This window comes from Nuphar pumila, chromosome 3, assembly GCF_984573655.1.
Source record: "Nuphar pumila chromosome 3, dmNupPumi1.hap1.1, whole genome shotgun sequence".
In the NCBI taxonomy this organism is placed as follows: Eukaryota; Viridiplantae; Streptophyta; class Magnoliopsida; order Nymphaeales; family Nymphaeaceae; genus Nuphar; species Nuphar pumila.
The window spans coordinates 127094018-127109053 of record NC_143251.1 but is presented as its reverse complement, the minus strand read 5'-3'; the positions used below and the strand labels follow the sequence as shown (position 1 = coordinate 127109053).

At 39.0% G+C, this 15036-nt stretch overlaps 1 protein-coding gene across 3 annotated transcripts in view; it reads left to right on the top strand.

The window, feature by feature from the left end:
* The window catches only part of LOC149843695 (rho GTPase-activating protein 7-like), a 71999-nt gene extending 70275 nt beyond the window's left edge, over nucleotides 1-1724 (top strand). For all 3 annotated transcript variants that reach the window (XM_090000025.1, XM_090000024.1, XM_090000023.1), the window contains 2 exons: nucleotides 1004-1198; nucleotides 1270-1724. In XM_090000025.1, coding sequence (XP_089856151.1) covers nucleotides 1004-1198; nucleotides 1270-1455 — 381 coding nt within the window. In that variant the 3' untranslated portion in view covers nucleotides 1456-1724. The remainder of the gene's footprint in view (nucleotides 1-1003; nucleotides 1199-1269) is intronic.
* The last annotated feature ends 13312 nt before the right edge of the window (nucleotides 1725-15036 follow it).

The window sequence follows — 15036 nt, the reverse complement described above, 5'->3', positions numbered from 1 at the left end:
CAAACGACGACGATTTAAAGGTCATTATACTTGTATTGTTCACTCATATTTTCTCATCTTCAGTCATCAGGGTGTTGCATTTGTGATTTTCAATATGTATTTCATAGTTGCTTCCTCTTTGAAATTTCTAGATTTATAATCTGTTCCTGTGCTTGATGTTAGAATTCAGATCTAGTCTTTAGCTTCAAGAGTAGACATTTGTTGGGCCTGTTAACCTATAAAAAAGGGTTTGAAAATATTTTGGTTCACTATAAAGTTTGAAATTCATGTGTAACTATAGATGCTACTTGCGATAACTTTCCAGTGCTTATTACGGTTTTCTCTCTGAGAAGTTCCTCCTGTTCCTTTAATGCTTCTAGTAATTATACCATGGGCCATATCATGTGTGCAGTTGATGCAAGATCTGCCCTGTGCACTGCTTAGAATAAGCTTGCTATTCATCAATGCCTAGTAGACAAATTGACCTTAACTATACAGATGGTACCTGCAATAACCTTCCAGTGCTTGTTACAATTTTGTCTCTCAGAAGTTTCTCCTCTCCCTTGAATGCTTCTAGTAGCTATACCATGGATCATATCATGTATGCAGTTGATGCAAGATCTATTCTGTCCACTGCTTAGATTAAGCTTGCTATTCATCAATGACTAGTGGACAAATCGATGTTCAGTTAACAGGACAAATTTGGTTCTTGATATCTGAGTGATAAAAATATTTTGTAGGCTTGTTTCTTTTGATGCAAAATATTATTGAAGCTGCTACTTGTGTATCGTGAGTTGTGTGCACGAACTTTTCCGTCCACTGGTTTGTCTTTCACAAGGCTTTTGTTCATGAAGCATTTTGCATTTATATACTTGTCTTGCTTTATGTTATTTATTGTTTATCATGATTTGTGTTCAGTGTGCTTGCTTCTATAGATGCTATCACAGCACTTGATAATTGAACCTTTGGCCCTGGGCCCATCCAAACAGCATTGTGCCTCCTGACTCTAATCTGCATTGTACAGGACACACCATCTGCATGGAGGGTTATTAAATCACAGGTCACGGCATCTGCTATCAGCAGGCAGGTCCAATTGAGGCCACCAGGAGACTTGACAAGCCCAACCATCTCCAAAATCTCTGAGGCTTCCATGACCCCATCTTCAGATGAGATCCATGCTTTCAACTCTGCCATGGTTAATGGATCAAGGGTATTGGAGGTAATATCTCATGGCCTTAAACCCCTCAAATCTTTGGAAGGATTTGATGTATAACCTTGTGATTATACCAGGGGAACGAACATCAGCGCCAACCTTTGGCATCATCGACTCTGGTGGAATTGACTGCTCGCCTAGATTTCTTCAATGAGAGGCGTTCCCAACTCATGGAACAGCTTCACAATCTGGACTTGAGTTACAGGCCTAATGCGCAAGGCTCTGTCTACAAACCATCTCCTCCATGGACTAGTCCGAGGTGAGATGTGTTCATTCCAGTCATTTGTACATCCTAGTACCTGTAAATTTCTGCTCTCTTGTATTTGACAATCCTCCAGCTCTCGCTTCTTATATCAGAATGATGTAATCGTTTTTTCCCTATTAGTCTCCACAAACCCACTTGTCTTCCCTCCCATTAGTTTATTTGCTATGTAGAAACGGTCTGTTTTGCTAGATCCATTCAGCCTTTCTTTGTTTGTAATGAAAATTATCTTTATTGAGGCAATGGAAATTTCTTTTTTTGCTTATGAAACAATGCGTTGGTTTTCTAGTTGTTTCTTCTGCTTGAGAGAAGCCCTCAGGTTTTATGGCATCAAGACAACATTTTTCATAAGGATCCTTGCTGCCATTACAATATTGACTCCTCCCTTTGGAATTCTCTTCAAAACTTGGTTCTCAGAATCGAGAAGGGATAGGTTCAAGACTGGTAGGGATCGAGCCAGATAACTGGCTGGTTTTGTCACTATCTTAACCGAGGGATCTTGGGCTCCAATCTCATGGGGGCTATCATCCAGCTCCCAAGAGAAAAAAAATGGGTTCAAGACTAGGAAGATAGTATTCCCCGCCAACTTTCGTTTAAGAGTAACTCCCACAGAATTACAAGATTCAGACAAGTGAATCCGATGGTGAGAGGCCAGTAGATGCATTTTTCCTTGAGTAGATTATTCGTTAAGCATAATCGAAACTCCCACAGAATTACAAGATTCAGACAAGTGAATCCAATGGTGAGAGGGCAGTAGATGCATTTTTCTTTGAGTAGATAATTCGTTCAGCATAATGGAAGGGAAGACAACATTCTACTTAACCAATAGAAGGTTGCGTAACCAACAATCGGCGATGGTGGCCTGTTCAAGGGAAATTTCCATACTATAAGCTGTTAAAGTGGACAAGGGCACGGTGGTGCTGATGACACGAGATTTTGGCGTGTCATGAACGTGGAAACGTTTAAGGGAGTTCATTATTTAAATTGTTAAAATTTCATAATATAATTGTAGTATATTATATAAAAAATGCATATATCGAGTTTGTTTTAACAGGATTCATAGTATTTCCTAGGAAAATCTTTTCCAAACATGGATATTTTTTTTGGTTTGTCGGTATCATATATTGGGTTCTTGATACACAATGGCAGATTATCAATTGCTCTTTGCGTCTTCCTGCTGACTTATGGTGAGACTATTACTACAAGGGTTGTTTATTTGGTAGGGACAATTTGTGAATGCCACCAAGTTGATGGGATGCCATGAATTCAAAGCTCATGAGGTGCGTCGAATCTCAGTGGACCCTCCAGTGGCAAGGGGAACCTTAAGAAGGGTTTTACCAATCGGAGGCCTGGCAACATGGAGTTAACCCTCAGGGTGGTTTCTTTTTTTTGAAAGGCAAGCTGGGGTTAGGCTGATCCCTACCATGATTCAATTCAAGGAACACAAATGTTACATACTACAGTTGATCGAGAAACTCACTGCCCAGTCAAAATGGCCCGCATGATTACGAACCGTGAAGCCAAAATGCCATCTTTCATGGTAAATACCATGGATGCAGACTTGGATCCAGTCTGTACTCAGGGGGCTCGACCCTGTTAGCCCCCGCCATCTAATTGATGTCGCCTCTGTGGAGATGCATTACACTGAGAACTAGCGGACATGAGACCCTCTTTTAGAATCCGAGTTGCAGACCACCTCACACCTTCAAACGTCAACTTGTTTTGAGTCTTCCTAATGAACCAAACCAGAGTCTGAAATGTCCTTTCTCAACTCAACTTTTGATTTTGGAGTTAGAAATTTACAAGGAACCATGAGTGCAGATTCTGTTTCACATCCCCTGAAGGATGCCATTGCACTCCAATCAATCCAGTCGTTCTCTCCCACAGGACCCTATTGACTGGGCAATCGAAAAACAGATGTTTCCCTTCGATTGCCCTTAGGGTGGTTTCTTATGTTAATTGCAAATATTGAGGTGGTTTTTTATGTTTTGGAAAAGAAGGAAAAAGAGAGAACTAGATAGATAAATGTAAAATTTCCTATACCGGAAGTAGAGCTGGAGACGAATATAAACAGAAAAGAAATAATTGATACCGTCAGGACTCACGGTTACCTGAAAATGTAAACAAATTCACTGGCATGTTATAGATCATGTCTGAAAAATCGTACCATACCTTTGTCCATTATATATTCATTCAAACGATAAAGTCAAGATATTCGGAAAGTATCGTAATTTTATCCACATTTTTAATGTTTACTAGAATATCACATTTTGTGATATTTGTGAGAATCTAACTGTAGTCATTACAGTGTCGACCATGAGCTTACAACTAACTTGATGCACGCCTGACTCAGGCCTCACCCAAACTCCATGCTACATTACCCTTCTAGGTTTTCAAGAGAGAGAGAGAGAGAGAGAGAGAGAGAGAGAGAGAGAGAGAGAGAGAGAGAGAGAGAGAGATTACTCCCATCCAGCACAAGACCAGACAGGTTAGCTTGACCATTTACTCGCTATTCAACCCAAAATCACAAAGGTTAGCTTGATCCAATCCGAACAAGTTGGTTCAACGTGAGTTTAGGTTTCCAAACAAAGATATTTTTGAATTGAACCATCCTAACCAGAAGGCGTGATCTGAAGCTGGTCCGGACCAACTTATTGCGATCCCTGGGTTTCCATGAAACCCCCCACATGACATTGGCAAGCCTTAGGACATGTTCGAAGAGAGAAACTCTCGGAGGAAAAAAAGTTTTGCCTATGAGAGTTTTTGATATGAGAAGTTCTCCAAAAAAAAAGTTTTTCGCTTGTTTGTGTAGCATGAGAAAAACAAAGTGGGAAAATGTGAAAAACTGAGAGAGAGGAGGAGGGTGGTGGTGATGAGGGAAATGGTGGGTGGTTGTGGTGGTGGTGAGATGGGTAGTGAGGAGTATAAAAATAATTTTTCTCTGGGTAGGAAACATTCCTCCACCACCCCACATGGAGGAATGTTTCCTATCAAAAAGTGTACCTTTTAGAAAAACTCTCTCAACGAAAAATTCTCTGGTTTAGAAGGGTCAAAAGATTCGTACGAATTTTCCATTTTGCATCACTTTTCATACATCTTTCTAGCTTCCAACCGTGCCCTTAAAGAAGTGGCCCACCAGGGCTTTGCATGCCTGGCTACATGAGCCGGCTTCAGGCGTTCAAGCTGAAAGATATCGAGCGTTGGGTTTCTTTTGAATACCACATTCCCCGTTGCTTTGGAAGATGGGTTGCTTGCCTTTGATGTAGTGTGAGGATTTGTTATAACTCAATAATGCAGATGTTATGTTCCGTGGCTTGTGGGATTAGGTTACCCTAAAAACAATGAACAAATAAGGATAAAATAGGTAGCTACTGAAATGTATTCCAGTTTGCAAATCTCATTTGATTCTGAGAACTGGCCAATGCGTTGGACTCATAAACACAGGAACATGTCTGTGAAATTTAGTAGTTCTATCCAGTAAGCATGCCATGCCCTTACATCTCGGTTGCACAACTTATAGTCTTACATGTTGGCGCTTGATAAATGCTTCGTTGAACAAAATTTACAACCTGCATCATACTTAAGGTCAGTAAGACCTGTTGGTAAAGTAGCTAGGAGGAGATCCCTTCCCAAGGATAGATATGGTTGTTTAAATGAAAATAACACATTTGACTTATCCCAGCTACATGGGGTCAGCTTTGCCAGTTTTATTTCTCAATTTTTGTCTATCTAGAGTTGGGACTCCAATCACTTTACAATCTTTCATGTCACTTCTAAAAATGAAAATAAATATAACACATCTATCAGCCTAAAAATTGTAAGGATAAATCCTAGGGCATTAAGGATCTCAAGCTAGTGGCTCTTTCCATTTTGTTATATATATATATGAGTAATGCTATGGTGCTCCAGGAGTACCTACTCCCACATACTAAAAATCATAGTTGTATTGCATCTTCTTAATTAAACCTTATGGATGTACTCAACATAGTTTATTTGACAGGAATCATGCCTTGGATAATGTTTTTGGACATAAAAATAAGATTTTTTAAGTCATAAAATTTTGATAAATTGTGAGATGTTGATTTTTAAAGTTCTTAAAAAACATACACCTATGTTATAATCACATGATCCAAACTTGTTTTCTACTAAATAATGCTTATAAATTATATCTATAGGGTCTGGCCAATCTAAAGCTTCTATTAGGTGGAAGTAGGTACTCCGGTAGAACCCTGTATATATATATATATATAGTAGAAAAGGATCCGATGGATCATGGATGTGGGGATATAGATCAACAATCCCGTAATAAATGGGATTAGTGTGATTAGTTTACATGTAATTACTCATTTTTTTAGGTAAGCATCATTTGGATTATGATAGCTAATCAATATTTAATCATATTCAAATTCCACGTTCTTGGGGATTTCTTGAAATCAAGAGCAATGGGAACACCATATTCACGCCGCTCTAGGTTTTTTATAATTTATCCATCAATTGTCAAAATTTAAGCCACCGATGCCTGATGCTGAGGAAATCAAGAACTGTTTTGGAGAATATCTTGGAAAAAGATGCCTGATGCTGAGGCTTCCTGCGTATTGGGTGCCTTGAGTAGAACTCCAACTTATCATATTCCTTCCTGACTATTGGATGGATATCATTGGATATGGTGGGGTTTTAAAATCCTACTGAAGATTTGTCGTTTTTACCTGAATTGGACAAGCCCTTCTAGATCTAATTCAGTTAGATGGTTTGGATATGGTTTTAGGGCTTTTTGAAACCCGAATCTTTTAATTACCCTGATAATGTGTAGAAATTCTCAATCTCAGGGCCTACCCAAATAGAGTAATGGGTGACCTGAGAGACGTTGTACTGCTTACAGCACCTCATGTGCGTTGCAGTATCTGCCATTGAAGGAAGAAGCAAGAAACTGGAGTCCCCTTTTTTGTTTATAAAGCACATGGTATGCTAATCAAATTAGCCAAATGATGCTAAGTCACCCAACTGTAGCACCATTTCCATTATATTTTTCAACTCGGTCATTTGTTAATAATAATATTCTGACTTCAAGCCTTAAATCTCTCCTGATCAACTCACAGTCTTTCCATCTTCCATAAGATCTTGCAGACACTCCATGCTTTCTTTTCTTTTCTTTTTTCCAGGCATCCAGGAGTCATTGTTATGTGGCCTTTGTTGATCTATAGATGCAACAGGGTGAGTCTGTTTTAGTTTGGTTCATGAGCGAACATACAGCTTGGTCCGAGTTGATTCAGGTAAAGTAGGCCAGGCGTAATGAGCATATTCCAAGTCCTTATAGTGAGCAATGGTCAACCCAATTGGGACAAATATTAACACCAGTAACGGTTCAGTTAATAACGCTAGTCAATAACCTAGCCACTTGAAACTTTGGAATTGCACCAAAGTCTACAAAGAAAGCAAAAATGAAAAAAAAAGAAAGGAAAAAGGAGAAATTCCATGCAGATCCCCATGGGATCCGACTTTTGCTAACCAATGTTAGAACCGGTTCTACTGGTTAAGTGTAGTTTCCATAAAAGCTAAAGACAAAGGAAGACAGTGGCTTTCTTTCTCTTTCTCTTGTTTTTACGTGTTTTTTTTATTACAGGTGTCAAATGCTAGGAAAACTGGAATATGTGTACCAACCAAATATGTTTACTGACCAAGATTAGGTGTTTTTGCTAATCTAACTCTGTCAATGCATTAGGAGTGATTCATTTACTAGGAATCAACTATTGGATCATTGTAATCCGATTAAGAAATGTGATCTTTTATGCTTTGAATATTTATAAAAATTTTAAGCCATTGATTTTCAATCCTTAAAACATCCTTCTTATACATCTTAATTGATTGAATGATCCAATAGTCTGTTTGTTTCTATAATACCAAGCTCCTAGATCACATCCTTACAGTAAAATTTAAAAAAAAAAATAAAAAACCATATAAAAATCTTAGTTCATACCAGTAAACATATTTCAGTTACCCTCAGTTGGTATAGTTTTTCTTTTTTGAAAGGAAGCTGGGGTTAAGCAGACCCCACAAAAGTACATATGGGGTATTAAACCTGCAACATCCCACCACAGGGAGACGTGCACTAACAGCTCCTACCAACCAAGCTGAGCCAGGTTCCAGTTAGTATAGTTGACTTTTCAAGTTTTATGCTTTCCTGTATTAGAATCCGAATCATCTTAAGCTAGTTCACTTTGCCCTTAGGTTGTACATGTTTAATTTTTATGGGTTGCTTACCGAGGACATGGCATTAGATAGAAATGATTGGAGGAAAAGGATTCATGTGGAAGACCCAAAATGAATTTCTTTTTTGTTTCATATCGCTGACCCCAATTGTTTTGGGATGAAGGCGTAGTAGTTGTTGTTGTTGCTTAAAAATAAAAGAGCCCTTTAACTTTGCGAGAAAAGTACGGATCCCATCATTTGAGGTTCCTACATTTAATCCTAGCCATCAAACCAAAGTCTAGGATGTGTCCACATTCTCACCTGAACCCACAGCTGACAGGCTGCAGGGGCGGATGGAGGAAGCTCAGATGCAAGGTGACGTTGCATTTGTATAGTGTGATTGCATCTGATCCAGCCTCGGGGATCGAGAGAGGATCGGGTGCAACTTGATTACACAAATATTGTGCATTAAGCACTCGCCATTTATCTTGGGCCCCTACACCTGACAGGCTCTGTCTTCAAGATGGAGGGTGATTCAGGGGACCTGTGGTTTTACTGAGGCAGTTTTTTTCCACATAAAAAACAGAACATGTATGGTTTGGTGAGCCCACTTTTGACCAGCACTTTGCAACAAATCTCAAGGACGGGCTACCTAAGCCTACACAAAACAAAGCGACAAACTACGTTTACATTTTTTATATAGAAAAAATAATTCATTAAAATGTAAGAAGAGTCAAGCTTTACGTTGTTGCAATAAGTGATCAGGTATGCTACAGAAAAACAGAGAAAAACAGAGTCACGATGCCTTTACTTCCATCCAACTGCTTCAGAAAAACCAGATACCTCTCAGCTGCAACAGAAAGCCAGGGAAATTCAGCTGTTACTGCCGAAAACCAGATTCAATTTAGTTGGCTATCCTAAAACCAGACCAGCTGCCTGTATCGAATCCTCTTGTTGTACAGTAGTGAACTTAAAACCTGCAACTCCCTAATGTGACTTTGGGCTTGTGCGAGCCAAAAAACGTCAAAAAAAAACTCTTTAACAGAGCAGGCTAGCAGCAGTGGCACCAAAGTGTTGGACACCAATCCAACTCATGTCTTGGTTAGGCCATTTCAGCTGCGGACAATTCTCGCAAGTCCGTTTTGATTCTGAAGAACAAGGTTTGAATTGGTGTCGAAGACCCTTTGAATACCCTGTTATTCTTCTCAAGCCATAAACAGTGCCACATACACAAGATTCAGCACCTTCATATGATTTCCACTTGGGTCCTAGCTTGTTGACAGCACTAGCAACCAACAAGAATTTACGAAGGGTGCTGGATGTACCACCCTGATTCGGGACCTCTTGAGTCCGGGTTCGTAGGTATTACTTTTCAGAGAAAAAAGTACAAAGTGAGCACAATAGAAACATGAAATAAATTTTTTTTTTTAAATTCAATCATAATATCATAACTCAAAACCTTCTCAAGCTATATAATTCATTCATATCATAAGTTCAATAAAATAAAAATATAATATAAAGTCTCATCTCCATTAGCCACCTAAGAACACCTACTAGAACCATGACAACTCTGGTTTATCTTTGATAAATCACTTGGGACCTACAATTGTAATTATAAAAAAAAAGGTGAGTCTACAACTCAGTAAGTAATATTTATAAACAATTGAAGACTTTAACTTACAAATGTAGTGAGCTCTAAGCCCTTAGTTTTATTTTAGTTTTTCACATCACATAACACACATGTTTGTTTCTTTTAAATCTCTCAATTAATCCTCTTAAAACTTATAAGTTAACATCATCTCGATGCTAACTACTGTACTAAATTAACTCTACTGGTAATAGCTTACTTTGGGCGTAGCAACCCGTATAGAATACAACAATTCTACGGTATAAGCCAAACTATGAACCACTCTTTGTACTCCCACGAGAGTCACGAGGCACTGCAGTGAAAGATGACACGCTTGTAGCTAGCTGAAAATCAGACTAAAACGTTATATATGCTCTCCAAGGTTCGTGGTTTATCGTATATCCTGGTTTGCCTAGAGTCTCAAATGTTGTGTTAAACATAATCCCTAAGATGTATTAAGCAACTAATTAGTTTCTCACATTAACTAGATCAATTTCACTATTTTTTTATAACTTAGCTAAGTTTCTCAAGCTCTTCCTAGGATTCTGATATCACCAAGATCCAAGTATGCAAATAATATAGTAGCACTACATCAATAAATCATCGGCGTCATTGATGACCCACACTTATGATGACTCTCACTTTAACGAACATCATGTAGCCCTTTTCATCCATCTTCTCTTTTGAGAATTTATGAGGTTAAGTCTAGCATGTTAAGTTGACTTAAACTTCCACTAAACTAACTGAAAGGAGAGACTTTTAGAACTTTCTTTAAATACTCAATTATGTTCTCATGCATTTAATTCTACATTCTCTGTATGTATTTTTGTCTTAGCTCATTAACATGCTAACTTGTATTGAGAACTTATAAATACATGAAATCATTCATGGCATTACAATAAACTCATATACATTCATTTTCTCTCTCATATGATATGAATCACATTATAAAATGCAATTGTATCAAATACAAGATAAAACTATGTTCTCAAACATATAAGAATTCATGTAAGCTAACTCATACAAGAAACAAATAGACTGTGTTATTAACTAAAACATGTTTATAATATCTGCATATGTAGATATTGAACTTCTAACCTGCAATTGAATCACTCGTTGATGTATTAGGATTTGTTAAAAACATAAAACATATTTAATTTTCAATCTGACATTTTTTATACTTTATAAAATTACCAAATTACCCTTCATCCAATACACATTTTTCTATGTTGTGTGTTTGATTATGAAAATATGATAGTTAGATTACTTTCTTTGTCTCAAATCCAACACACCATGATTCATCCAATTTTAAGCTCAAAGTGAAAGGTTATGCCCAATTTATCGACAAGGGAAAAATGGTCATTTTCATTTTTCAAAAGGACCTGGATCTTATGAATCTAAACTTTTCACTAACCTAACCCAGAACTAGTCTGGTCTAAGTTTAATTTGAACCTGAACCTTCCTGATTTAGTTCTGGATTCCTTGACTTAGATCCAGGTCCAAATCCATTTAATGTGAATCTGAACTGAATAGAGATCCAGTTTTTGCTAGGTCCAAATCCAATATATCAGATCCAGACCTTGATTCTCCGCTTTGGTGCGAAAATTGAAGCTAAACTGATACGGTCTAGGTTTGAGTCTGAATTGGATCCAACTTGCTCTATTCTGGTTTGGTCCTACTGGAACCAATTCTAACTCGGTCTGGTATGACTTGGGTCCTATTGAATTTGTGTTATGGTAGAAAATCGAGATACCCCTTTATCTCGATTTACTCCATAATTATGTGAGTTAATATATATATATATATATATATATATATATATATATATATATATATATATATATATATATATATTATGTATATAAATACATATACATATACATATATAAATAAAAACCTCATTTCTTTTGTTTCTTAAACGTGCAATGGGTCTGAAATCTCACCCAGACTGAGTTTGTATGAGTGTGGACCTTACTGACTTGTCCTGGGTTATATCTAGGCCAGACTCCTACTGACTCGGTCTAAGTGGTCAGTCCGAGTTGGTCCTGAACTTCCTTCACATTGTCTGATCATGCCCGTATCAGACTCGGCTCGATTTGTGTGCTTTTTGTTAGACCAAGAGAGAGAGGAAAAATCCTTTGTCCCAACGTACTAGACTCGGTCTGGTCTGGTATTACCAGACCGAGTCAGTCTGCAAGTTTTACACAAAACTGTGACAAACAAGAAAGTTCCTCTCTGTCCCCCTCATATCAAACCCAACTCGGTCTGGTTTTATCAGACCGAGTCAGTTTGCGTGTAATCAGAGACCGAAATAGAAAGGAAAAGAATTCTCTTTGTCCCTTCAACATAGCCGACCCGACTCGGTCTAGTATTATCAGACCGAGTCAATCTCCGTATCAAACACCCGACCGAGACAGGGAAGAGAAATCCTCTTTGTCCTTGACACACCAAACTCGACTTGGTCTGGTATTGGCCAGACCGAGTCAGTCAATAGTTTCTTCTTCTTCTTCTTTTCTTATGATAGAGGTTGCACCCCTTTGTCGCCTCTCTCTCCCCGTTTGGTTCATACAATACCAGCAACCACCCGGTTGCCGATGGTAGTGACAAGGCATGTCTGCTCTCTTTCCATGCCGATGGATGAGACAATGTAACTCCCTCTGACAATTTCGCTGGATGGGATAAACATAAAAAAATGAGGCGGTTCCCCATTTGGGGAAACTGTCTTCGGTAAACCCTAAAGGGGTGAGGATAAACCTCACTCCCAAAATCCGCGGGAGGGGGGTGAGGGTTATCCTCATCCCTCACTCTGCGTGAGGGCTATAAAAGCTCTCACATAGTCCCTCTCCCTTCACCATGCAGCGAACGATAGAGGGAGAGAGAGAGAAAGAGCAGAAGAGAGAGAGTGAGGGAAAAAAAGTGAGACCGGAGACTTACCAATGACAAGGTACTCTTCCCTCCTCTTCTCATTCTTCATCATCTTCTTCTTTCTTTCTTTTTGGTGGGTCGAGGGCCGACAACCATGGCTGCCGACGATTCACAGAGGAAAAGAAAAAATAGAGGTTATGAGAGAGAGAAAGGGCTAGTCGGCAGACGCCGGTGACCGCCCCCTCTGTCGTAAAAAGGGAGAGAGAGGGTAGGCTCTGACAGTCGGCCCCTCTCTAACAGAGATGAACGGGAGACAAAAGGGGTGATGCCCTTTCGTCCCCCTTGTTAGGGTTTTATCGGGGGATCGGGTCAGTCCCGGTGCGACCCAGACCAAACCGGGTCGGTCTAGGCACGACCCAAACCGAACTTGTCGATCTGGGTGTGACCCAGACCAGACCGAGTCAGTCTGGGTCACACCTAGACCAAACCCGAGGCTGGGTCTGATTAAGTTAGGAAAAAAAAATAAAAAAGTTTGGTCAAATCAGTTCAGACCCAAACCGGTTCTGGCCGAACCGGTTCATGTTGAGTCAATTCAGACCAAACCAGTCTGAACCAAACCGGTTTGGATCAAACTAGGTCAGACCGAACCGGTTTGATCTGACATAGTCTCAGATCCATTTTGATTGGATATAGACCATACCAACTCTGGATCCAGTCTGATCCAGTCAATCTGGATAGATCCAAGTTGAACTGGATCCAAAGAGATTTGAGTCTTGATCAAGACCGACTGCTCTGGATTCAGAATAGAACTGGATCTGGTTCGGATCAATTCTGGATCTAGATCAGAATTGGATATGATTGGATCAGTTCTCAATCCAGATCAGAACTGGGTTTGAATCCAGTTAGACTGTTTTGGATCCAGTCAGAGAACTTTGGATACAGATCAGTATTTGACCTGAATCAGGTTTGGATTTTTTTTTCAAATTTTTAGAAATATCCAAAATACCTTTTTGGGTACTAGAGATCCATTTTGGTAAAATGAGCATAACTTTGCACCCGAAACTCAGAATTGAGTGAGGTTTGGTACGTTAAACTCGTATCATAGAGGAAAATCCAATAGTTCATTGGTTTTGGTTAAATTAGTGATACAAAAAGTCAAGGTTTTATGAGTCAATTCAGAAGGGGTATTTTGATAATTTTGTAAGAAGTTTTATGCATTAATCCGAATATGTTTATGTAATGACCGTTTTCTACTATCAGAGCACCTTAAGACTCAATTGCATCTAGAGTACAATATTCTCATTTGAGGTAAGGGATATTATGAGCAATTTTAGATGTGAATAAATATTTTTACGTTGCTAGATATTGTAATATTGTAGATGAATATGATTAGTTTTCAAGTGAGACCATGACATGCATAAAGTTTTCTATGCTTAAAATTGAGTTGATTTCATATACCTATTTATTGTGGTATGGTTGTTATTTATGACATGTTAGCAAGAGATTAGATTGTGATAGCATATCTATGTAATTATCATGCATTGTAATGAGACTAAATAGATTCAAGTCTTATTTATTTCATTCATGTTGTGTGAGTGGATATATTGAGATCAACATGCATAACCCCTTAAATCCCAAAAGTGGTGACCTGTGGCAAGGGCTACCTGGTTCGCGGCTAGAGTGCAACCACCACAGAAAGTGGGTCACCTGTGATTTAATGATATAGAAACACTACATTGTTACATAGTTAGTGAGAGATAATGTGAGTCTTAATGTTATCATGAGATTAAAGAGTGAGACCTATCATGATAAGTTTACGACATCACTCATGAGAGAACGAGTGAATTATGAGTTTGAGAATGTAGTTTAATATGTTGAACTTAGTTATGACTTAGAGTTACACTCACACAAGGTTTGAGACTCTAGAGGACCATGGATGATTGATAATCACCATGGTTAGGATGTAGCATGAATCATATCGAAATTTAGAGCCTTACCTCTCGGTTAGTTACCGGTGGGGTCCCCGTGGTGGTTTCACTGCAGTGCTTGGTAGTATGAGGACTACTGGGAGTAGGGGTGGCAAAATCCGACCCGACTTGCTAACCCGCTTCTTAGTTGGGTTAGGGTTTGGCTTAAATGGGTTTGTGTTGTAAACGGGTTAACCCACCTAACTTGTTTATTAAATGGGTCATGTTTGTGTTAGGGGTATGCCAACCCGCCAACCCGTTTGACCCATTTAATAAATAGGTTAGGCTGGCGTGTCAACCCGTTTACACGAACCCGTCAAAGAACACAAACTCAAGCCTACCTACACGTCACTGGGTCGACCCGTGTGTCCTCATGTGATCACTGAGAACTGAGAAGGGGAAAAGAAAGATAAGCTCGAGTTTTTATGCTTCAAGTTATCGGGTTGACTCGTTTAATAAACGGGCCGCCGTGTCGTGTAATCATGTCGTGTCGACCCGACCCGTTTATTAAATGGGTTAACAATGTCATGTCAAGTTACACATTTAATAAATGGGTCATGTTCGTGTTTTCCATATCCGACCCATTTAATAAACGGGTCATGCTCGTGCTGAGGTATTCTGACTCGCCAACCCGTTAACCCGATCCACCAACCCGTCGACCCGACCCGATTGCCACCTCTAACTGGGAGTGTATGATTCATTATTTGGCCAACATGTAGAATTAGGGTATTATATGGGGTTGCTATGCTCGTAGACGACTATGATCGGTATAGCCGACCTAGTGATAGTTGTTGTGAGAGAGTGTTGAAAAAGTTAGTGAGGGTAATTAAAATATACAAACTTGTGTGGTGTATCGAAAACTAAACTAAAACTAGGGGCTTAGAGCCCACTACAGTTGTAAGTTAAGTGTTTGTTTGCTTATAATTATTCTTTACTG